This window comes from Barbus barbus (genome assembly GCF_936440315.1).
Source record: "Barbus barbus genome assembly, chromosome: 11".
NCBI classification, from domain to species: Eukaryota; Metazoa; Chordata; class Actinopteri; order Cypriniformes; family Cyprinidae; genus Barbus; species Barbus barbus.
The window spans coordinates 27,590,200-27,615,560 of NC_136739.1; the positions used below are offsets into that span (position 1 = coordinate 27,590,200).

General features: G+C 36.4%; 1 protein-coding gene across 4 annotated transcripts in view; it reads left to right on the plus strand.

The window, feature by feature from the left end:
• The window catches only part of LOC306877398 (protein ITPRID2-like), a 46,826-nt gene that overhangs the window by 452 nt on the left and 21,013 nt on the right, over positions 1–25,361 (plus strand). Inside the window, exons 1-7 of one of the 4 annotated variants that reach the window (XM_079429165.1) lie at positions 12,434–12,527; positions 17,128–17,326; positions 18,500–18,542; positions 21,768–21,817; positions 22,400–22,453; positions 24,926–24,968; positions 25,048–25,146. In XM_079429165.1, coding sequence (XP_079285291.1) covers positions 17,170–17,326; positions 18,500–18,542; positions 21,768–21,817; positions 22,400–22,453; positions 24,926–24,968; positions 25,048–25,146 — 446 coding nt within the window. In that variant the 5' untranslated portion in view covers positions 12,434–12,527; positions 17,128–17,169. Of the gene's footprint in view, positions 1–12,433; positions 12,528–17,127; positions 17,327–18,499; positions 18,543–21,415; positions 21,592–21,767; positions 21,818–22,044; positions 22,186–22,399; positions 22,454–24,925; positions 24,969–25,047; positions 25,147–25,361 lie in introns of those variants that run through there. The other 3 variants (XM_079429164.1, XM_079429166.1, XM_079429167.1) reach the window with 3 other exon arrangements.

The following is a 25,361-nucleotide window of genomic DNA, read 5'->3' on the forward strand; positions in this document are numbered from 1 at the left end:
GATCATTGATATGATAGTGATGTCCGAGTCACCTGCTTTCACCCTCCTGTCTGCTTATGTTTGGAAAGCGACCAACTGTAGAGTTTATAGCTTCATTAGATACAGGTACATCTCAAAAAATTAGAATATCGTGAAAAAGTTCATTTTTTCTTGTAACTTATTTCAAAAAGTGAATCTTTCATATATTTTAGATTCATTACATGTAAAGTACAACATTTCAAAAGTTTTTTTGTTTTAATTTTGATAATTAGAGCTTACAGCTCATGAAAGGCCAAAATCAGTCTCTCAAAATATTAGAATATTTACATTTGAGTTTCAATTAATGACCATCTCTACAGTATAAATTCCGGGTATCTTTTGTTCTTTGAAACCACAATAATGGGGAAGACTGCTGACTTGGCAATGATCCAGAAGACAATCATTGACGCCTTCCACAAAGAGGGTAAGTCACAGAAGGTCATTACTGAAAGGGGTGGCTGTTTACAGAGTGCTGTATCAAAGCATATTACATGCAAAGTTGACTGGAAGGAAGAAATTGGGTAGGAAAAGGTGCACAAGCAACAGGGATGACTGCAAGCTTGAGAATACTGTAAAGCAAAGCCAATTAAAACACTTGGGAGAGCTTCACAAAGAGTGGACTGAAGCTGGAGTCGGTGCATCAAGAGTCACCACGCACAGACGTCTTCAGGAAAAGGGCTACCAAGCCACTTCTGAATCAGAGACAACACCAGAAGCGTCTTACCTGGGCTGTGGAGAAAAAGAACTGGACTGTTGCTCAGTGGTCCAAAGTCCTCTTTTCAGATGAAAGTCAATTTTGCATTTCATTTAGAAATCAAGGTCCCAGAGTCTGGAGGAAGAGTGGAGAGGCACAGAATCCATGTTGTTTGAAGTCCAGTGTGAAGTTTCCACAGTCAGTGATGATTTGGGCTGCCATGTCATCTGCTGGTGTTGGTCCACTGTGTTATCTGAAGTCCACATTCAACGCAGCCATCTACCAGAGAATCTTAGAGCACTTCATGCTTCCTTCTGCTGACAAGCTTTATGGAGATGCTGAGGACTTGGCACCTGCCCACACTGCCAAAGGTACCAAAAGCTGGTTCATTGACCATGGTGTTACTGTGCTTGATTGTCCAGCAAACTCGCCTGACCTGAACCCCATAGAGAATCTATGGGGTATTGTCAAGAGGAAGATGAGAGACAATAGACCCAACAATGCAGATGACCTGAAGGCCGCTATCAAAGCAACCTGGGCTTCAATTACACCTGAACAGTGCCACAGGCTGATTGCCTCCATGCCACGCCGCATTGATGCAGTAATTCATGCAAAAGGAGGCCCAACCAAGTATCGAGTGCATAGAAATGAACATACTTTTCAGAAGCCTGACATTTCTGTTTAAAATATATATTTTTTTATTGATCTTATGTAATATTCTAATTTTCTGAGACACTAAATTTTGGGTTTTCATTATCTTAATAATTTAATAACTTAATAATTTATAGCTTGAAATATTTCACTCTGTGTGTAATGAATCTATATAATATATGGGTTTCACTTTCTGAAATGAGTGACAAAAAATATTGACCTTTTTCATGATATTCTAATTTTTTTAGATGTTCCTGTACTCTTGATTTGCTTGAGCTTTTGTGATGTTTATAGGAATGATGACATGCTTTTCAAAGATGATTATATCTCTCTTAGTGCATTCTTGATCCATTACTAATCAGGCTAGAAGACTAGAAGAAAGTATGAACTCAGTTAGGGCCACCCAAAGCTCTCACCTGAAGTGTTATAGGCTTTATGCTTGTGTTACGTTATGTTGACCTTCCCAGATTACATCATTTTTTTTTCTGGAAAATGTATTTCATTTGATGCTTTGTGCTGATAAAAGAAGCTTAATTTTTTGGATTAGTGATTCTTAAACTTTTTCTAAAGGTAGACTAACTGAACAGTAAAACAAAACTTGCAGACCACAAAACATCTTCAACAGTTTATCTTATATAATTAAAAAATTAGTTTGTAAAATAATAGTGCTGTCAAACGATTAATCGTAATTTAATCGCATCCAAAGTAAAAGTTTTTGTTTATATTTGTATGTGTACTGTGTATATTTATTATGTGTATATATAAATACATACAGTATATATTTTGAAAATATTTACATGTTTATATATTAATATTCTTATTTTATATTATACATAAATATATTTAATATATAAACAATTTTTTTTTCTTAAATATATACAAGCATGTGTTTGTATTTATACATAATATATACACACAGTACACATACATATATTATGTAAACAAAACTTTTATTTTGGATGCGATTAATCGCGATTAATCGTTTGACAGCACTATAAAATATATTATAGAATCAAAATAGCCTTACTTTTACCAATGCAAAATGTTGCTGGAAGTTGGATCATCCAACATTTTCGTACACTAAATATATACCTGTCAGTTTCGTTAATTAATTGAGACAAATAAAGCACTTGATCATTAATTATTTTGGATCAGTTATTTATTGTTATGAGTTTATCACTTGTTAGTTGGTGCTTCCTATCAGTTACCGTTAATTATTTTATGTAAATTACTGTTCAAAAGTTTGGGGTAAGTACATTTATTCAGCAGTGATGCATTAGATTAACCAAAAGTGAAAGTAAAAATGTTTATAATGTTACAAAAATGTATTCCAAATAAATGCTGTTCTTTTTGAGCTTGATGATTGTGGTTTTCACTAAAATATAACACACCACAACTGTTTTCAACATTGATAATAATATAATAATAATGTCATCACAGGAATAGATCACATTTTAAAATGAAAAATTATTATTAATAAAATGTTAGTTATTTTAAATTGTATTAATATTTCACAATATTAAAATTTTTACTGTATTTTTTTTACAAATAAACAGCCTTGGTGGACAAAGACTTATTTCAGAAACATACATTTTCACTGACCCCAAAACCTTGAATGGTTCAGATTTTAATTGATTTATTTATTTACTTAAGATACTCATTCAAGGACCATAGTTATTCACTGACAGCAGTTTGATGTAATTTTATTGTTTTTTCTTTTTGGATGTGAAGCTTTAGTGCTCTTAGCCATAGTCAGGATTTCCTAGTTTAGTCTAGTGGCTCTCAAGTCTCCTTAAAACTTCATTCCACTCTCTCGTGTTCATGACTTTTCCACAGTTTTATGTGAATATTGAAAGTAGGGCAGCTCTGTTCTATGCAAACATAAAAGCAGGAGTGCTGTCTTCTGGGTGTCTTCAGATAACATTGGTCAGGTGTAAACACAGCTGACGTATGTGTGTGTGTGTAAAAGAGAGTGTGTTTGAGCAAACGAGAGATACTGGTGTGTATTTATTTGCAGAGATAACACCGGTGAATCCGTGTTGTCGCATGATTTACTGCATTCCTGCCACAGGGAGAGACCATGTAAACACATTCTTAAAGGAGAAGTTCATCCAAAAAAAAAATAAATAATTTACTCACCACTGTACAATATATATATTGTACAGTACTATATTTACAAATATAGGGATAGACTGAAATTTAAGCCGTCATTGATTGGAAGAGCTCTGAAATCTCATGTGCATTTGTGTTATTCAAACTCGCAGTAAAATTTCCATTTGAGTGAACTACCTCTTTAACAAGAGAAATCCGTATTAGTGGTTGGAAAAGTAAGCCGAGTTTTTTTGTTAACAGGTCTCGAGTTGCTTTTCGTGGAAAATGTGTCACGCTAACTAAACAAAAGGTGTGGCTCTGTTTCCTTAGCAAAGTACTGTTATTTACAATGGGAAGTTAGATTATATTAAAGTGAACCATTTCCATTGATGTTTTTGAAACGGTCACTGCAACTACATATTGCATTTCCTTCCCAGGTCTAAATGCCATCTAGATTAGTTTGGCTTAATACCTGCTGTTTCAGATCCAAGGAACAATTTTCTAAGCCATCAGTTGTAATATTCCCATATTAAACATGCAAAACTGTAGTTATGTGCTGACTGCTGATGCTGTGTTATTGTTACATGATGAAGAAGGAAGTCTGTAACGCAGACCAAAGCAGGTTAGAAAGTTTTCTGGTGCATTTTAGCAACCGTCTGTCTCATGCTTTGCTTCACAGAAGAGAGGCATCTTACAAATAGCATAATGCAGGAGAAGCGAGTCCTAAATGCCCTGCATACAAACAAACCAGAAAAGGTAATTTGTGGCTAATATGAGTGCTGTTGGGGGCTTTGTCCACAGGAAATGAATTCGGCTAGGGACCTGAAACAGACCCGGCTTATTGAAACCTCAAGAGAAAGGCTTCAAAGAGACGTGAGGGAAATGACACTGTTGTGTTGTACAGTTTACATCTCTCACTCAATAATTGTTAGTAAGATGAGGGTTTAGTAAATACTTCATAAACCCAAATGGTATGACTACAACATAGAATTCTTTTATTTTTGGATGTATTGAAATTGAAGCTTTGACAAGGTTTTTGTTTAATGGCCAATAGGTCATGAGTCATGATTTGCTACTTGCTAATTCTAGTCAAATGTTGGAGTAATATTCTCATTCTTGAAAGCAAAAAATAAAAATGGATACGTCCATGATTGAGTCAATATTTTTGGTTAATTTTGATATTCATATTTGAATGCTGCATATAGGCTACCAAACAAAAGTGTGAGGGCAGACTTTTATCAGAATTTGTATCAGAATTGTATCTTTATTCAGCAAGGATGCATTAAATTGCTCAAAAGTGACAGTTAATACATTTATAATGTTCTAAAATATTTCTAATTCAATTCAATTATATTTATTTGAACTTTCTATTCATTAAGTATCATGGTTTGGTTTCCACAAAAATATTAGGCTGTGCAACTGTTTTCAATATTAATAATAATAATAATCAAAAATGTTTCTTAAGCACCAAATCCGCATATTAGAATGATTTCTGAAGGATCATGAAATGATCTATTATTTTGTTTAAGAAACAATCCCTTTTCAAGAACTACAGCGAAACAGCTCGTTTGGACAACACATTTCGTTTTTCGGAAGGCAGGCCTAATCGAGCCGTTTGTGCCAGGCTGGGGAGAAAGGTATTGTAATAATGTAAATTATGTGAAAAATAATGCGATTTTAAGCATAAGAGCATGTTCTAGTACACCCCCAAAACAAAATCAAGACTTTGTAAAAGAGCATAATAGGACCCCTTTAATATAGTAGACAGTTATTTTGCAATACCACTGTTTTTACTGTATTTTTGATCAATTAAATGCAGATTTGGTGAGTATAAGAATTATTTTATTAACATAAAAAAGGTAACACTTTACTTTGTGTATAATGCATTATAAAGGGTTATTAAAGGATATAATGCATTATAATTATTCATAATGTGTTATATAATACATTACATATTGTCATAATTATAACCAAATTAAAAATGCATAGTGTAACAATGAATTGATAAGTGTTATAATGTATTAACTATGTTTACAATTAGGCCTATTCATGAGATTGTAATGCACCCCATTAAAGCACTGTACGAGGCATAATTAGTGCATTGAAACTACTTTTATGCATTATACATAAAGGCTTTAAGTAAAACTTTACCAAAAAACTCTTACCTCAATTTTTTTTAAGCGTTGGTTTGTCTGCCGAATGTTAATCATATTAACTTTTAGTAGTATATGCTATATATATGTATTCAGAGCTAGCCTAAGACACACCACTCACAGTTTTCTACATTTAGATGACAGTGATCCTGACAGGTGAGGGAAAGTGAGAACTAGTTTACATGGTCTCAAAAGCGTTTAGCACCTAGGGTAGTGCTTGCTAAAGCAAAACAGAGCATGTTATACCTCCTTTACTGTGGGAAAATCAGAGTAAAGCTTATTGATTTTAAATGAGATTATTTTAAAGGGATAGTTTACCCCAAAATGAAAATTCTCTCACTATTTACTCAGCCTCTTGTCATTCAAAACCTGTATGACTTAACTTCTTTGAAATGTTTGGAGCGCATGTTTTATTTTCCATACAGTGACAGTCAATGGAGCTCAGTTTTGCGTGGACACAACTGATGACAAAATTTGATTCATGTGTAAACATTCCCATTAATGTGATTAAGAAACACCAAATAGTTACGCTTAATAATAAAAATGCCAAGTAATATAGTTTATTAGCCTAACTGTAGACCGTTTATAGTCTCCAAACGAATTAACATAGAATAGCATTCGCAAGTGTGTTTATCTACAGTTTACTGTGACGTTAAACATGACTTCTCTTATCAGAAGTTTTGTAATGACATTTTAAGCTTTGACTTTTTTTTTTTTTTTTTTCCTACCTCTCTAAGCTTGAAATTCATGTGAAGGAGCTGCCATTAAATATTCACTACTTGTACTTCAGGCAATGCTGTAGGCAATTCCGCGTTGTGAATTAAGCAGAGCAAGGGTCCCATGTCGTGCTATTCATCACAAGGGTGTGTGTGTGCATTTGTAATGTTATGAAAAAATAAAACATTATTATTACTCGCTTATGCTTTACTCTGTGAGGTGCTGGGAGTCAGAGATTTCCACTGGAAGGTATGAAATCGGAGCCTCACCTGTTTCTGACTGAATCCTAGTGTCTGTTGTGCTAGCATGCTAACGCTAACACCCTGAGCGCTCCATATGTTTGTTTCACACTGCGCAAATTGAAACCCTGGGAACCGCTGACCTTGTTCAAGCTAATGATTAAACTGTTTTATCATAATGCTGGGACATGGTGTGTATCTGTGGCTGGACCTTTAACAAACAGGCAGCCGATGAGGAGGCCCAGGCTTGTATAATTCTTTTTTTTTTTTGTGTGTGTGTGGTTCTATTCTGCCTCTAATCTTTATTTTGAACGATTGTAGTGCTTCAAATCTGATACAGCTCTTAAATAAGGAAACAATTTGGGTTGGGAACTGAAATCCGGTTCTGTTATGTCATTTCTTGACTGTTTTCTTCTTATTTGTGAGTTTTTCTTGTCTTTCTATTGGGGTTTCCTTACTAAGTGAAGTCTCATGAACAAAAGACTCTTATGAGCTGATACTCTTTAATAAATCAATCAAAGACCGGTCAGTTTTTTGTTTGAATCACTCTAAGTCAAAACCGTTCCAGATTTGTACTTGCATCATGTCCAAACCCAAAATAATCCATGAACTATTATGTGTACTAAAGTGTTATGACACTTAAAATGGTTAATTGTTCATAGAACGTAGCTTAATTAAATACTTGAAGTAAAAAAAAACATTAAAATCTTTATTAGAAAATAAAATGTTTACTTGTTTTGTGTAGTGTAGTAAAGTATTTAAGTATTTTTGAAAGAAATGTCTTAAGAGACACCAAGGCTGCATTTATTTGGTCACAAATACAGTAAAAATAGAAATATTGTGAAATAATTTATTATAAATATTTTTTTCTGTTTTAATGCGTTTTGAAATTTAATTTATTCCTGTGATGGCAAGGCAGATTTGTCACAGGATCCTTCAGAAATCAGTCTAATATGCTGATTTGATGTTCAAGAAAACATTTCTTATTATTACCAACAATGAAAACAATTATGCTGCTTAATATTTTGGTGGAAACCGCAATGTATTTTTATCAGGATTCTTTGATGAATAGAAAGTTCAAAAGAACAGCATTTAATAAAAATAAAAATCATTGTAACATATGTAAATCTATTTACTGTCACTTTTGATCAGTTTAATGCATCCTTTCTGGATAAAGTTCTTTAAAAAACAAAAAAAAGCAATTAAAATAAAATAAAAATACATCTTACTGACCTCAGACTTCTGAATGGTACAGTAGATACTGTTGAAGTACTAAACAAATCATTAAAGTACCAGAACTGAATGTTGTTTGGCTTCATTTTTGCTATAAGTGGCATGATGGCAGTGGTTCACACACCTTGAGGTATGTTGTTTAAGGTCTAAGGTAATTGAACTAACTTCTCCGCATTACAAGCGCTGTGTTGATTCTGTTATTGGGTTACATCATCAGCTCTGCAAACGCAGATCACGTCCCACATCTCCCCATCTCATTTCTTGGGTGGTAGAGAAGCTGTGACAGAATGTTCTGTTGCTTTTGCCTCTTGTAAAGTATTAAGATCCATCAAATGGTTTGTTTAACCTTGTGCGTTACCCTGGCACCCCCTTCTCTCTCGTACTCGCTTCCAAACTCCAGGACACAGTGTCTGGAATACAAAGTGTGCCATAAAACACACTTGGATAAAAAAAAAAAAAACATTAATCAGTGTGCAGCAAGGCAGGGGAACGCAAATCAGTGTTTTTATCTGATTCTTGCTATTAGAAATATATTTAGCATTAAACTAACAGGGAAATCGAGAAGGCCCAGATGGGATTGGTGGACTCACATTTTCTGCACTGATTTAAGGGGAATAATTATGATAGCAAATCTTAAAATGAGTGGGCTTTTGATGTTAACGTCTGTTGCTTAGAAACTAGACAAATTAGGCAGATGCCTAATTTATTAGAACCTCCTTGATGAAAATGTAAAAAACTATGCAAGGTAAAATAAATGTTTATAAATTGTTCATTTTGTTTACCTGTGTATCATAAACAGTTATGGTAATTTGTTGGGTCGCCACTTGATGTTGAAAGTATAATGGAACTTGAAGCAAAAACAGTTGAGGTTTGCTGCCATAACACATGCATTAACAGCATGATATGAATTTGCTTTTGTCCGCTAACACTGTAAAAGAACTGTGATGCAAGTGTATGCAATTATAGTGAAGAAATATTAGTTGCAAAAATTAATTTAATTTCGTTTTTTTTGCTTTCTGCATACACATAATATATATAAATATAAAATATATATATATATATGTACTGATATTTTTCTAATATATTTCAAAATATACATAAAGGCTACTGTATTATAGATATTTAAATATTTTGCCCTTCCTATATTTCAATCCAAGAAAATACATTCACGTCACATCTAAAGAAAAAAATGATTTGTTGTCTATAATATGTAACCATATACATACTGCCCCCCCCCAAAAAAAATGCTATATTGCAATAAATGAAAAAAACAACAACATTATGAACCCTTAATGTTTCACCAATCATTATTACATATTTGGGTCTTTAGTGACCCGGACCTATATATCCAGCACGGATGGATCTCTAACTGCTGCAATAGCAAAAAAACTCTCTTGATATTTTAAGAACAACTACAGAAGAATAAAATGAAGCATATTCCATTACCTTTTGAAACTTAAAAGGGATCAATTTGAGCAGATGATTTTACCATCGTTGTCATCGTCAGAGCGCACTTCCACAGTACATTCAGTATCTGGCTCATATTCACCATCTCAACCATATTCTCAAAACGATCGTTTTCAATGACTTCATATTCAATATTTTGATCACTGGCAGCTCATTCACAACATCCAGCATCAAATGGCAGTGGCATTTATATTTCATTGTGTATAATAATTGCTCTGCAGTAAATTCAAATCCATTCAGACCAGTTCAATTTGTGCTGAGGATATTCATTTGTTTATGCCTGCTGTAATTATGAGTGAAACATCACGTCATCATTGTGTATCAAACAGTGCCACCTTGAGGAATAAAGATGCATTGCACGTATTGAGTCATCAGATATGTAAATATAGTTGTGCAGAAAAAAAGGGTAGAGAATGATGTACCAGGTCGCTAAAGACCCAAGGTATGCATTTAAGGGTTAAAAACATAATTGTGTGTGTGTGTCTATATATAGGACAATGGAGAATGATTTGCAGATACTGCGCACCACTGACAAATGTTTAATCTTGTAAAATGTGTGGCAAGTACAGCCGCTCCGTAGTATAGAGTCCGTGTGATCACGAATCTCAAAAGTGAAATGAGAGCGTGCATTCGAAGGCGGTTTCAATGCCCTGCATATTAGTAGCGGCTCACTGATGCCTGCAATTTATATACAGTATAATTACCCAAAGATTAATTGCGAGAGAAAGTATTGAAATATTTTTCTTTTATCCTCCCATTTCGTAGGCTATTTATTCTGTTTAGGGGTTTCCGTAGTACACTTAATTTCCTTTCCGAACATGGTATTGGGATGCAGTGGATTGCAGAAGAGGGCTGGGGAGAAAGAATCACGATTCCAGCTCAACATCGTGATGTCTGTCAGCCATCGGTGATGGACAATGGCATCGTCTATCGGCCCAACCCTATATATACAGAGATTTTTTTTTGCCAGAGAAACTTCCAGCCGCTCTGGTTCTTGAGGACACACTGAGTTTGATAGTGTCTGAATTTATTGTCACAATCCTTCTTCTCCCTTACTGTCAGAAGACAAGTGGAAAAAGACTCAAATGTAAGCAGAGAGGTAGACTTACCCAAAGTGCCATTACTATAAGCACTGTCACATGTTCAAAACAAAAGCTTGTCACATCCTCAAAGGAGATTGATTTTTAGACTTTAAGCCTCCGGTGAACACTTGCATAACACAAAGATGTTCTGGAAGCATTGTCTCTTGATCTCTTTTTAAGCTGAAACCAGCGAGGCAGTGTTAGGTTTAGGTCTGTTTTACATATTTCCTGTTTGCGGTGCATAAGTGAAACATATACAATTTGGTGCCCATATCAACATGTTGTGGTATTCACATGAGAAAAACCAGAAGCATAATCTATGCAATTAATGAAACGTCCTCTATGCAATGTTCTTATCCAAAAAATTAAGTTTGGGGATCAGCAACTACCTCATTATACACGTCATGTGCCATGATTTAGTATATTGCAGTGCATCACAGTGACGTAATTGGATTGCGATTGACATTGGGCCAAAAGCGTGGGAGAGCGAGTGAACCGGTGGTATCACTTTCAGTCTCTCTCACTTGGTTAGCTTCACTATTGGCAGGTGCTTTATCTTATAGAAGTCTGTGATGCACCATCATACCATTAATTGATCTGTATTAAATGCTATGCTTGAATGCAAAAAAAAGAAATGATAAAAGATCCTGAAACATTGATGCCTTGAAAAACAGATTTGTGATGTACTGATATATATCAGCATATTCATGAACAGTGCAGTTAATTCTCTTTTTTACAGTTTGTGCGAAACATGCCTTACACTTGTGTCTCTTAGCTCCCCTTTGTTCATATGTGCATTCCTCAGAGAGAAATCTGATAATTCACTGCATGCAGACATTCATCTGGTGATCTTTGTAGAGATATAGAACATTATCAGTTTAGAAATGCTGAGCTAGAGAAATATAGGATTGTTTTGTTTTTGATGTACCACAGGGCTCTATATATTACCCTAAAATGTTTTCAGCAGCAGCACATTCACACCCGTGGGACTTATGGGAGGGCTACAGAATAACCTTTTCTTTCATAGATGCTGTGGTCTCTAAAACAATATCACAATGGAGGACTTTGTCAGAATGCCATGTTATTTCACAGGCTAGGCCTTGGGCTTGTATTTAGAGCCAATACCAAAGGTCATTGAGGGTGGTAGTTCACCAAGGCACTGGCGCAAACTGGATATTGTGTTTCTAACTTGGGAAGAAAACATTGCAGGTGTGGTTCGAAAAGAGCAACTTGCTGGGTAAGGCTTATTTTGTTCTACTTTGAAGCTCATGACATCACTGCATGGATGCAAGATAACATTATTTTCAGGTCACTGGCTATTCTTTCTAAAAACTAGTTGTGTTTTCCTCACTAGGATATTGTTTTAGCTGTAGATTTCTGTAAAATGGTTAAGCTCCTTTTAAAGGTTAAAATAGATAGTACTGAGATTTATGGCTGTGTGAAATTGCTAAAAGCAATTACACTTCAATATTTTCAACATTTTGACCATGTATAATGAAATATATTTTCAACATTTAAGCATTTGCTATGGAACCATTATTTCAACCAAACAACCAACCATTTCAAATCAAGGCATGCTTCCACCACTTTTTTCCACTTGAAGAATATTTAATAATTACTTGTTTGTCCATCCAATGGACATGGTGTTAAATTATTGTTTATTATTTTTGCAATTCTGTTTGATGATGCTAGTGGCACATACATTATATACTTCATCTTCATGTATAACTCAGAAGCATCTTATATTTCATCTGTCTTAAGCTTTCATGCTCATGAGAGAAGGAATGATCTGGAACCTAGTCTGATGACGCTGTCTTTTTAAAGCATAATAAAATATTATGACATTGTGATATCCTGAATATCTAAAAATATATATGTTTAAATATATATTTCCAGTGAAGTCATCCTGAATATTCAATAAATTGTCTGGTTCTTCTGAGAATCAGCCTGTTTGGACCGGATATGGTCTTAATCACTAGGTCTGTGTGTAAGCATGGTGCATTAATTGTGGGATGTTTCTTAGGATGGGCTTTGATGTTCTGTTGTTTGTGCCGTGTTTGTCTTGGAGCCCCGGTCCTGTTTTTGTTTGGGGCCTTGGGACGTGGGGACGGCCACAACGAGCAACCGGTCAAATCTGGAATGAGATGTGGGAACTGGGACGTCCTCACTTCAACAGAAAGAGGTCATTGCGAGAGCATGTGTGGGGTGCATGCAGTGTTTTAAAAATAGTCATATTTTCGGCGTTTTCAGCCAAACAAACTTTTGTTGACAGGTTTGAGAAAGATGATAGCGACAGCGTGTTTATTCATTGGAATTGTGGGGGTCACTGATTTTCCTCACAGCTCTGACATCCAGCTATTCATCAAAGACTCTATTGGTTTACAATGTTTGAAGTGGTTAGTCTGCTTTAATGGCAAAGGATCAGGGTTTAATCAGTTTTATTATTATTTAGTCATTTAGCAGACGCATTTATCCAAAGCGACTTACTACAATTGATTGCTTCTGTTGTCCTCATTTGTATTAAAACAACTAAAAACAGATCCAAAACTAAAAGCTAAAACTTTATAAATACTAACTATACACATTTTAAAAATAAAGAAATTAAATAAAAATAACAAATGCATACAACTAAATTTCAAAACTTTGAATGCAAATATCTTATATAGCGCAAGGGTCATAACAAAAACAGCTGGATTGCTTGGAAAATTGTGTTTACAGTTTACTGTCTGTGGGGTTTACTGCAAAGGTTTCTCCTAGTTAGAATTCTGCATCTGTTCTGTGATTGGTGGATGAGTGGCATGCTTGATGTTGCTTAGTAGCGCTTATTTATGTAAAGTCACTGCTTTCCTCATCCTTCTTCCTGAAGTCTCTATCCATTTAAAGCAGAGTATGTAACTCAGTCAGCACTGTTTACAAATCGCAGGTCTAAAATGGAGTGGCGAGCACGAGTTCTCCTGTGTTTATAGAATTAAACAACTACGCTGTTTGTGAAAGGGAATATGGAGTGTGTTGCTCTCATATTTGACTGCTTTTGCATGGCTTGTTGACAGACTTTTGTGTTTTCTGTTTATTGAATCTATCAACACGCTATTTAGGTTAGCATTTTGTTCTTTTTTTGTTGGAGCAGCCATGTCAAGCATATCAAACGTGTAGTAGGACTCATAGTATTAATTAATATTTCAAGTCAGAGATGAATGTTTTCCTTGAACTACATAAAAGAAGTGAGTGGACACAGTGTTCCAGTCTGGATTGATATGGCTAATCAACATTTGCTGATTTGATGCGTAAATTACGCTTAACATGACGTTAGAGAGGGCCTTTTTATGTGGTAATGTAATTAATCATTGTATGTTTCAGGTGAACAATATGTTTTTAATGAGAAACGGGGTGTTTGAAATGGTTTTTAGGGAGTCTACATTCTGGGAGTACACTGTTTGCTTCCTTTTAACTTTCTCCAACTAGACTGGACATCAATTCTGTTAAAGGAGTCCAAAAATAACAAGCCTCTGATGGGATTTGAACCTGTGAACAGATACGCAGCTGAAACTGAGACTCTGTTTGCAATATTAGACTTATTTATCAAAACTTAGTAGACAATTCTACAATATTAGGACATGCCTCTATGGAATACTTGATTGTGATTGGTTGCTTTGCAGCATTTTCCGATCAAATAGTGTTGTAGAATGACTGTTAGATAATTGTATTGACTGTTGTCCCTGTCATACGGAGCCCTTTAAGAGACATGTGGTGGGGGAAAAAATATTCTTCAAATGTTTTGCGTTCTCTCGCAAAACCAGTTGAGTAAGGACAAACTCTTCCTGTTTACTTTACAGCTTGCAGTGGTTGATACAGCTCCATATGTTCAGAATGGAGCGGTCGAGTTTTATTTGAACTTGGACTCAAATAAAGGAATACGTCAGTGCTTAGTTCAAGACACGGTTTTGGGACATTCTACGCTTAATGTGGCTTAATGTTTTTAAACCGTGAAATTGGAGGACCAAATTTGATGATAATGAAAGCTGATAAAATTATTAGGCTAATATTAATAACCTTGTTAATGATATTACTAAGCAGAATAGCCCAGAATATGAACACAACGCCCTGCACGTAAGCTTTTTCTCCACATAATACTCTTAAGGTTGGCTACTGAATGAAAACGATTTAATTTATACGAGCTGTAACCACTGCAAGCTGTAAAGTAAACAGGAAGCGTTTGTCCGAACTCAACTAGTTTTGAGAGAGAACGCAAAAGTTTTACGAGGGAACGCAAAACATTTGAAAATTACTTTGACATTTTACTCACTATTTCTACCCAATAGGCTAAATATTTTGGAGCTTGACATAAGCAGTAAAATGTATATGCATTTTAAAAATGCCCCTGAAATTATACGATTTTATTACTTTCCATGACTTTTCCAGATCTTTTAAAATTCTGCTGCCTTATATATCCGTTTTCCAATATTGTGGGATTTTGGTTGTTGTAGCTTATTTTAATGCTTGTTTGGTCTTATTTTGAGAACCACTGTTGTAGATTCTAATTCTGGAAGGTGTATTCGTGCAGGTATATTCCCCAATGTTGATGTGTTGATGTTGATGTGAATCACCAGACTTTGGTAATAAAATATGGTGGTGTTCCTGGTGGTTTGCATTCGTCACACTTCGATGATCAGTCTGAAAATAGACACATGCTATTAATGGCAGTGTGTGAATTGTGGGAGATCGCAACGCTGAATTTAAATCCATCCCATTTGGTCAAGCTCATCTGTTCCTTCAAAAAGTGCCAGATCCGAAACAGGAAATGACTCCACACCAGCTTGTAATCTTTCAACTAAACAGACATTTCCTGCTCAACTGTTTTTTTTTTTTACCATTTATTCCAGCTAAGACCCCTGCTCCGCCCCCATCTCTCTCTCTCTCTCCCTCCTTTTCCCTCACTTTCTTTGGTTTGCTGCTTATGGACAGGAATTTTGGAATCTTTGTAGATGTTATTAGTTTCTCATGTTGGTTATTTGTTATCGCTGCCTTCACATGGCTTTCATCTCTTATTTGATTTTCCAGTAATTTCTGGAATCAATGTTCCCTCTTTTTTTTTTGCTAAGCAAAACGTATTTCTATTAGACAGACCGTTTGACCGCCTGAACAGAAGCATCACATGTACCAGTTTATTTATTTATTTTTTAGATTATTTATTTTGGGTTATCACCACATTTTGGTGACGCTATATAGCAGAGATCCTCAAATCTGGCCCATTCCTGCAGAGTTTAGCTCTAACCCTAATCAAACACATCTACGCATGCTAATCAGAGTCTTCAAGATCATTAGAAAATCACAGGTAGGTGAGTTTGATCAGGGTTGGAGCTAAACTCTGCGGCAGATTGGACCTCCAGGGAAAGATTTGAGGAACACTGCTATATAGGCTATAAAAATAAAATTTATTGCAAAAAATGTCCTCTTTAGACTATTTAGGCTGACTGTGTCAGGATGATTATGCTATTTAAAGCTGCAGTGTGTCATTTCTGCACCTCTATATATCTATTATTGGACAGAAACATGCCACAAATAATTGCTATTCTAAAAAAATTGTTTACCCGAAAAATAAAATATGCTGAAAATTTACTCCCCTTCAGGTTATCTAAGATGTAGAGGTTTGTTTCTTCACCAAAACAGATTTGGAGAAATTTACCATTACATCACTTGCTCACCAATGGATCCTCTGCAGTGAATGGGTGCCGTCAAAGTGAGAGTCCAAACAACTGATAAAAACATCACAATAATCCACAAGTAATCAACACAGCTGACATCTTTTTGACGTTTTTAATTTCAAACTTCAAAAATACAAGTCCTCTATCCATAATAAAAGATCATCCTATCTGAATCAGGCAAGAGATATGCACAAATGAAACAGTCATTACAAGTATAAACAGTCCAAATTCCAAAACATTTCTAAACCAATATGTTTTGGGTTTTGATGTGTGAGGACAACAGAAGATGGACGTTTTTACTAGAGGAAGCATTATTGTAGATTATGGAGTCATATTTTGTCCAGACGTAACCGATTAAAGTTAAAATGCCTTAATGATGGAATTGTTTAATTGATGGACCATGTGTGTTACTTGTGGATTATTGTGATGTTTTTATCAGTTGTTTGGACCATTCACTTCAGAGGATCCATTGATGAGCAAGTGATGTAATGCTACATTTCTCCAAATCTGTTTTGCTATAGAAACAAACCCATCTACAACTTTCAGCACATTTTCATTTTTGGGTGAGCTCTTCCTTTAACACTTCGCTTTTGTGATATGCATTACACTCACTCTAGATTACAGATTCATGTAAAGTAAGAATGTAGGAATTCATACAAATTTAGGCTAATACATCTTATTATAGTTTGTTTTGGATTAAGGTCATGTACTGAATGCTATGCTTGATTCTTAGGAAACATTGTCTGTAAAGTGTGTTTTGGCCCTTGATTTCAAGTGTCTGTGATTGCAGACAGTGTGACATATGGTCTGTTACACATTGTGTTTTCTCACTTAACACCCTTAACCTCATGTGCAGCTAAGACATGTTGGCTCTTGCAGTTCTGTACTTAAAGTGCTCAAATGAGCATAAGATGTATGAACGGCTTTGGTTAATGTGACTTCGTTCAGATTCTTACATATCTGCTTCGTATGACACAAGACAGTACTCCTTGTGCCTGCTATCAATCCCTCTGGAGAAAGGGGGCCTGGTTGTTGTAGTGTCATTCAAGTCTGAGTCCGACCCTTTTCACTTCTCTCCAGGTGAACCGTCCCCCACTGTAGTATCCCGTCCAAGCCAAGGACATGGAGGAGTGCGAGTCCCCCCCTGCCAGATTGAAGAGGAGGGTCTGGGCTCAGAGCCGAGACTCCTGGCAGGCTTCTGAGTCTCAGGACCAGGGCGCAGAGGAGCCGCTGTCAGCCCAGCCTATGGAGGATAAGACTTCGACAGCCTCAGAAACAGGTACAGTGCTTCTGTTAATGGCGTAACGGTTCCGATCTGTTTGTTTCTGTACTAACAGATACTACATACCCGAGAAATTAACCAAGCAGCCATGTAGATTCAAAATATTTATTGAAAGAACTAAGATGAGGAGAAATCTAGCTGAAATGCATACAATGCATGTTTTTCTAAGTTAAAATTATTATTTTAATTTTATGTGCATTTTAATCTAGCAAGGCGTAGTAATAACCAGAAATATTTATATTTTTATTATCACATACTTTTACTTAAACATTTCTGAAATGAAAAATAACTCTATTTTAAAGGGAAGATGTAAACAAATAATTTAATCAGTTGATTGAAAGAGTTTGAACTGATTCACAATAATAAATTTAACTTACCAAGTATAACAGCAATTTTGCTTTAGACATTGAAATCAGATGTGCTGTTAAAAATAACAATTCTGTAGAAATTATAATTAATAATCACTTTAAAGTCATATTTACTGTGGATAAATTCACTACAATTATACTGTAAAAATTTATTTAATATATTGGCCCTTCTTTGCTTTTACGTCGTTATATTGCTTATTTTAGGCTTATACCAATAACTAATCTTTTAACAGATCATTTGCCTATTATGGATTGTATTGTCTTTAAATATCACTGAGCTGCTTTTACCATAATTTTACATGAATTAAGCCTACAGATAACAGTCTGCATTTTGAGAATGTCAGCATTTATTGCACTATTAAGATTCAGAGATGCATAGAATCACCGTAAATTTACCCCTAAAAACGTATGCAAATTTGACGTGATATTTCTATTTTCAGATGCAAATCATAAAGTTGTCATTTTTATCATTTATATCTGAGAATCTCAACTTGATGCTGGGATTTTGGAGGTTAGAAGCTCTGTGGGAAGGTTTACTGGAAGCTAGTGAGCAGCAGGGAGAGATCACAGAGGTTTAGCTGCTCGTCTTGGCATTTGATTTTCCATTCAAGTCATGATAAACCAGTTAAGAGCAAAAAAAGGTTTCTGGAAAAAGAAATAATCGCAGACCACAGTGGTAGTTCAGAAAACCGCTCTGTGTTTGTCGTCACTGTTAGATTTGTTGTTTACTGTTTGCTTGTTGTTGCTTTTAGGGAAATTAATTTATTACATGGAACAGTTACTTGTATTTGTTTCTCCTCAGGTCATAAACCAAATCAAGTAGAGAACTGGCTCAGGACCTGCAGGTGAGTTACCTAACAAACTAGCTGCTCATAAAATACAAATGCAAATGGTGTGAGAAAGATCTGTGTACACGCCACAGTATGACGTGAATTGGTAAGTAAACAAAACGCTCAGATGCGGCATAGAAAAGCATTCTGTTCTTTGTCTTTGGTGTCTCTGACAAGCAGTAAATTTGAGAGAATCGTGTGAATAGTTGAGCTGGTTCAGACCGTGATCTTCCCAGAGTCAGGAAAGTCGTTACTTGTGAGGACTATTGTCCTTTGTGCTGCTGGGTTTTTTTTTGGTGGCTTGTTTGAGTCCTTTGGGGCCCATTAATGCTGAAGTTTTCCTCCGAGAGTTTTTAGTCTTTCTCTCTGTACTGCCAGGCAGCTTTTTCTTTTTTCTTTTTTAGATGTACAATTGTTTAGCTCTGAAGCATAGGAGCAAAAAGCCATTGATTTACTTTGTAGATATACGTCCCTCATGACCAACATAAACCTTCCATGTGAAAAACAAAACAGATTCCAGAATTTCTAGTACGTGTCCCCGTCATCTGTTTCATCTTGTGATCTAGAAGGAAGCCGTATATTTGTTTGAATGTTGCAGGTAATTTGGCTTAACGTCATTTACTCAGATTTTCTCAAAGAACATGCAAGAACTGTTTGTTGTTGATAATGTCATTTAACTTTAGAATTAAGTTATGGTGCTGTTTCAGAGGAAAGAAAATTACTAAAATGGACCCGCATCATGTTTGAAATGGGCCATAATTTCGTGTTTCCTTTCAAAAGTTTGCGATTGGTACAATTTTTAAAAATACAGTAAAGACTGTAATATTATGAAATATTTTTACAATTAAAAATAGCTTCTTTTTTTTATTTGATTATACAGTCTGTTAAAATATAATTTATTCCTGTATGGCATAGCTGAATATTTAGTAGCCATTACTACAATCTTCAGTGTCACATGATCCTTAAGAAATCATTTTAATATGCTGATTTGGTGCTCAAGAAACATGTCTTATCATCATCATCTTCATCATTATCATCATCAATTCTGATGAATAGAAAGTTAAAAAGAACAGCACTTATTTTGTATTGTCACTGTCAATTTAATGATTGTAAGTAGATATAAGTATTATTTTATTTATTTATTAAAAAAAAGATCATACCCCAAACTTTTGAACTTTTAGTATATGTAATAAAAGTAAAGTAGTAAGTGTACAGCTTGTATAGATCTGTAAATATGTAAATTTGTAAATGTAAATTTGCTGTCCTCTCAAAATAACTCAACACACAGCCATTAATGTCTAAACCGCTGGCCACAAAAGTGAGTACACCACTAAGTGAAAATGTCCAAATTGGGCCCAATTAGCCATTTCTCTCCCGGGTGTCATGTGACTCGTTAGTGTTACAAGGTCTCGGGTGTGAATGGGGAGCAGGTGTGTTAAATTTGGTGTTATCGCTCTCACCTTCTCATACTGGTCACTGGAAGTTCAACATGGCACCTCATGGAAGTTGAGTGCACGTGCTCAGCGTCATATCCAGAGGTTGTGTTTGGGAAATGGACGTATGAGTGCTGCCAGCATTGCTGCAGGGGTTGAAGGGATGGGGGGTCAGCCTGTTAGTGCTCATACCATACGCCGCACACTGCATCAAATTGGTCTGCATGGCTGTCGTCCCAGAAGGAAGCCTCTTCTAAAGATGATGCACAAGGAAGCCCGCAAACAGTTTGCTGAAGACAAGCAGACTAAGGACGTGGATTACTGGAACCATGTCCTGTGGTCTGATGAGACCAAGATAAAATTATTTGGTTCAGATGGTGTCAAGCGTGTGTGGTGGCAACCAGATGAGGAGTACAAAGACTCCTCATCTTGACTGTCTTGCCTACAGTCAAGCATGGTGGTGGGAGTGTCATGGACTGGGGCTGTATGAGTGCTGCCGGCACTGGGGAACAACAGTTCCATGAATGCCAACATGAACTGTGACATACTGAAGCAGAGACTGGGCCGCAGGGCAATATTCCAACATGATAACGACCCCAAACACACCTCCAAGATGACCACTGCTTTGCTAAAGAAGCTGAGGGTAAAGGTGATGGACTGGCCAAGCATGTCCCCAGACCTAAACCCTATTGAGCATCTGTGGGGCATCCTCAAATGGAAGGATGTGATGTCATCATGGAGGAGTGGAAGAGGACTCCAGTGGCAACCTGTGAAGCTCTGGTGAACTCCATGCCCAAGAGGGTTAAGGCAGTGCTGGAAAATAATGGTGACCACATAAAATATTGACACTTTGGGCCCAATTTGGACAGGGGTGTAACTCACTTTTGTGGCCAGCGGTTTAGACATTAATGGCTGTGTGTTGAGTTATTTTGAGGGGACAGCAAATTTACACTATTATACAAGCTGCACTCACTACTTTACATTGTAGCAAAGTGTCATTTCTTCAGTGTTGTCACATGAAAAGATAATAAAATATTTACAAAAATGTGAGGGGTGTACTCACTTCTGTGAGATAATGTATACACACACACACAAACAAATATAACTTTTACTAATGAAAATAACAACTCCTACTCATTTTGTACTGAAAAAATATGTTATTAAATGTAAATAACCAGTGTTACATTAATATAAGTAAATAATGGCAAAATGAATTTTTTGGCTGATCTGTTCTTTCACAGTTGATTTAATCAAATGCCCCTAGTGTAAATTCACCCGTTGAACCCAGATGCAGCATGTTTGAGCTTCAACGCCACACACTAGGTCAATAAAAATACCTCGTGCTCGTCCTATTCCCAATTCCTGCTCATTATCATTAAACACACACCAGACAGACATCCTCCTACTGCCTGACAGGAAATGTAAGTGTCTCTATGCCGAGAGTTTGCTGGATATCCGGAGCTAGAGAGACTCTGGTGGTGGTGCTGCCGCTGGTGTTTTGAAACATGGCCAGTGTGCGGCACAGCGCGAGCTATTCTTAGCTTCGTTTTACATGGTTTTTTTTTTCTCATGCCGTTCGGATCTCCAGGTGTGTGGATGAAAGTGGCAGGGGATTTTGAAGGCAGCGTTTTGTAAGTGTCGAGATGACAAGTTCATGCCAAGAGAATCTGTGTCAGCGCTTTGCTGAAGGAAAATAACACTTCAAGAGAGGGAAGGGTGTTTGTGTGTGTTTCTGCTCGAGTGACATTTTTAGGGAGAGATTTGGCGAGTAGAAAGAGGATATGACATGTTAATGATCTTTCAACAGGACTCCTCTCGGGGCCTCTTTGGACGAACAAAGCGGCAGTCCGTCCAGAGGTGAGTCAATCATCTTCTTCTTCAGGCGAAATTGGTGCGTTTTCTATGTTAGTCTGAAGTAGGTTTTACTGCAAAAAGTTACTCAACTGCCTGCTGACTCTTTTCTCTACCACTCCTTGTGAACTTTGGAGCAAGGTCTCTCACAATGCACTACAGCGCATGCACATTCACTTGCACACACAAGCACGCACACACACTGCTTTGGGGCCAATAGCAGACCCCCACACACTCCAGGCAAAGAAGTGCCTGATTAGTCGAACGTTTCCTCAGAGTTTAATACTAAACCGGACTGAATCCAAGAGCAGGATAATGTGTTATGGATCAGGTCATTCAAAACTGCATCGGCATTATTTCGGATAACTACTTAGGTAAGGCAATTGCACTTAAGAGTAAATATTTACTGTTAACCTCTGTGCGTGCGAGCTAAAGCCACATTCGGGCTTTGAAGTGCTATTTGGATGTGTTGGAGTGTTTTTTTTATGGGGGAAGAGAATGGGAAATGATCACTTATTCACTTATTCGTCACGATGGGTCAGCACAAAGTGTTTGCTATCTGAAAGCTGTTCTCTGCTTTTTTTTTAGGACCATTAAAGAATGGCTGTAGCTTTGAAGATGACCTGTCCCTGGGAGCTGAGGGTAAGTACTCTGCACTTTCTCCCTCAATCGGACATAATTGCTCTCAAGTGTGCTCCTTTGTGAGGAATCTGACAAAGAATTTCAAGAATTCCACGTAGGTCTTTTGAGGTTAATGAACCGACCGACAAACAAGAATGACTGCTGGTGTTATATTATGTCCGTTGCTTTTTTTAACGTAGTATATAATTTGTCGATTTTTTGTGCTGATTAGTCTTTGCTTTCTCTTTGGATTATGTGCTGTTTTGAGTTTGCACAAGGACACAGGGCGACATGCACACACTTGCATGTGATACTCAGGTTAAAAGGCTGGTTTTGGCACATCAGATAACTTATCTCTGGTTTCATGGTGTGCACCCTATGGCCCACGTGTTAGCGGGTGTGGAACGCTTTAATAATAAAAGTGACTTTGCATCTCACTTCTTATTCCACAAAGTCTCAATGTCAGAAATGTAGCAGAAGTCTGATGTTAGCTGACAATTATTTGCAATCATGAATTATTTTGTTTGATTAGGGAGTGGATTTTTGTTTTACACCTTTTTTTTTGTTGCATTATCAGGGTCCAAAATGGAACATTTTCCAGTCATAAATAATTATCACCCATTAAATTATATATTTATCTAAAAGGATTTGCTGAATTGTTTAAAAAAAGTATTACTTTGTCAGATTAATATTGTACACAATGTCCACTAAGGAAAAACGTAATAAAGAGAATCAATATATTTTGGATTTAAATATATTAAAATTAAAACATGTATATATATTTTTCTTTTGTTCTTGGATTAATAGACATCACAACAGCTGGTTATTAGCTTATTTGCCTGCTATTGCTTTAAAAGCTGCTGCTGCTGAACATGACGCGGATCTGACATGCATCTTATTTTCTCACAAATCTCTTTACCTTTTCTGACCCACTTCAGGTCTTAAAGTCTCTACTAATGAGCGGACGAGTTGAATCGGGTGTTTTAGACGAGGGAGACAGTGCTGGCGTGTCTCAGTACAGTTTTTAAAACCATTTCAGAGACATGTTCTTAAATGTGACGCATATATAACATATTGCATCCGTGCACACAGTTTTAAGGCAGCTTTAATCGCCTTTTTGGTAACTTCATGCCTTAACTGACGGCATAGCTACAACATTGCATGCACGTAGTTTCTTTTGCTGATATGAAAATGATACAGGCTACGAGCACAGTATCTTTTACGCGCTCGTTTGACTCGCGCCTGGCGATGTTAGAGCACGTGTCTGAAACTTCTCCCGTTTGATGTGGTCATAAAGACGTTCTGCATCTAAATAAACGCAATCCTTTTGAAGAAAAAAGTGACCAAGGCAGTAGTTGTGAATGGGATGGCCAACCCTAGCCCTGCGTTAATTGCGTTAAATATTTTTAACGTGTTAATCTGAAAAAAAATAATCGTCTGCGTTAACACGCTAATTTTGACACCACATACACACACACACACACATACATGTGTATATATTTATTTATTTTTATTATTATTTTATTTTTATTATTTTTAATTTTTATTACTTGTCAGAGACATATTTTCACATTTAATACTTGACAAGTGTTCATTTTGGACCCTATCTGTGCAACTTAAAAGAAAAATAAAGTCACCAAATAATTAAAACAATAATTATAACTTTGCATCAGTACTATTTAAAAAATAAAAATATTGTTTAAAGTACTTGCTGTATTTGCTTGTATAATTGTATCTCTACTAGTCTTTTTTTTTTTTTCTTGGTAAATTATGATATTATGTGTGGGTGTATTTTTACAGTTCTAGAATGACTGACTAGTTTGAACAACACAAGTCGAGTGAAAACGTTCTTCACCGACTCTCCACAAGCTATTGTGTTATTGCAGTCGAGCAGATTTCACCCTTCAGTGTGTCTGTATGTGAAGAAACAAGTGCAGGCTAGTTCCAATAAATCACTCTATCGGCTCTTATTGACAAGAGCACAGGAATCAGGCTGTGGAATTTATGTGGAAATTTAAGGTTGAGCATTTTTTCCCGAGGCTGATGGATGAGTGCATGTAAGCCAGGACGTTTCAGGCCAGAAAAGCTCTGGCTAATGTACTCCACGTCTCTGTGTTCAATCCGGTTCTCCTTAGTGAATTAAAACCTGGTGTCTAATGTGATTTGTAACACGAATCGTTTGGCAGGTTAGGATGAGTGCTCATATAATTCTGTCATAGTGTGCTAAGTGCTGTGGAAAACGTTCCACAATGTGGATTGTCATCCGGAGTGGATGGTTCTCCACTGAGTAAATCACTTTTGGAAATTAACATCGTCTTAACATTAAATAAGGCTCTTTCGTAAGCAATTTCTGACAACTCCCACTATGCTAAAATGGCAGCCAGGGCTTTTGGTAATTGCATTTGTTGTGTCAAAGGTTGACAGGTGGGTTTGGTATCAAATTAGGGAGGAATCCAGCACTGTTAAGCTTCTCTATCTCTCTCATCTCTACAGCCAATCACCTCCAGAACAGCAGCACAAAAACAGCGGCCAATGGGTAAGTAGGTCTTCCAAAATGTTCCCATCTCTTTCTGTTTAGGTCTGGTCACAGGCAGGTCACTGTCTTCTTTCCTCAGCTATGAAATTGCAGCCGAGGCCAAAAGGTGCCAGTTCAAGCAGAAGGGCAGAAGTATGAACTCCACAGGCTCTGGAAAAAGCAGCACCACCGTGTCCAGGTACTTTACAAGAATGATGTACTATGGTCATTAACACATGCAAAATCTCTGGGCTTGTGAAACAGCAACAACTGAACCAGTGATTGGACAAGGAATCTGAATCTGATATATTGTATAATCATTTTAGCTATATAAGTAAATATTTTTAGGTATATAAGCTAATTATATGAATTAATGTATTATATGTATGGTCCATGGCAACCAATTTCCTACAT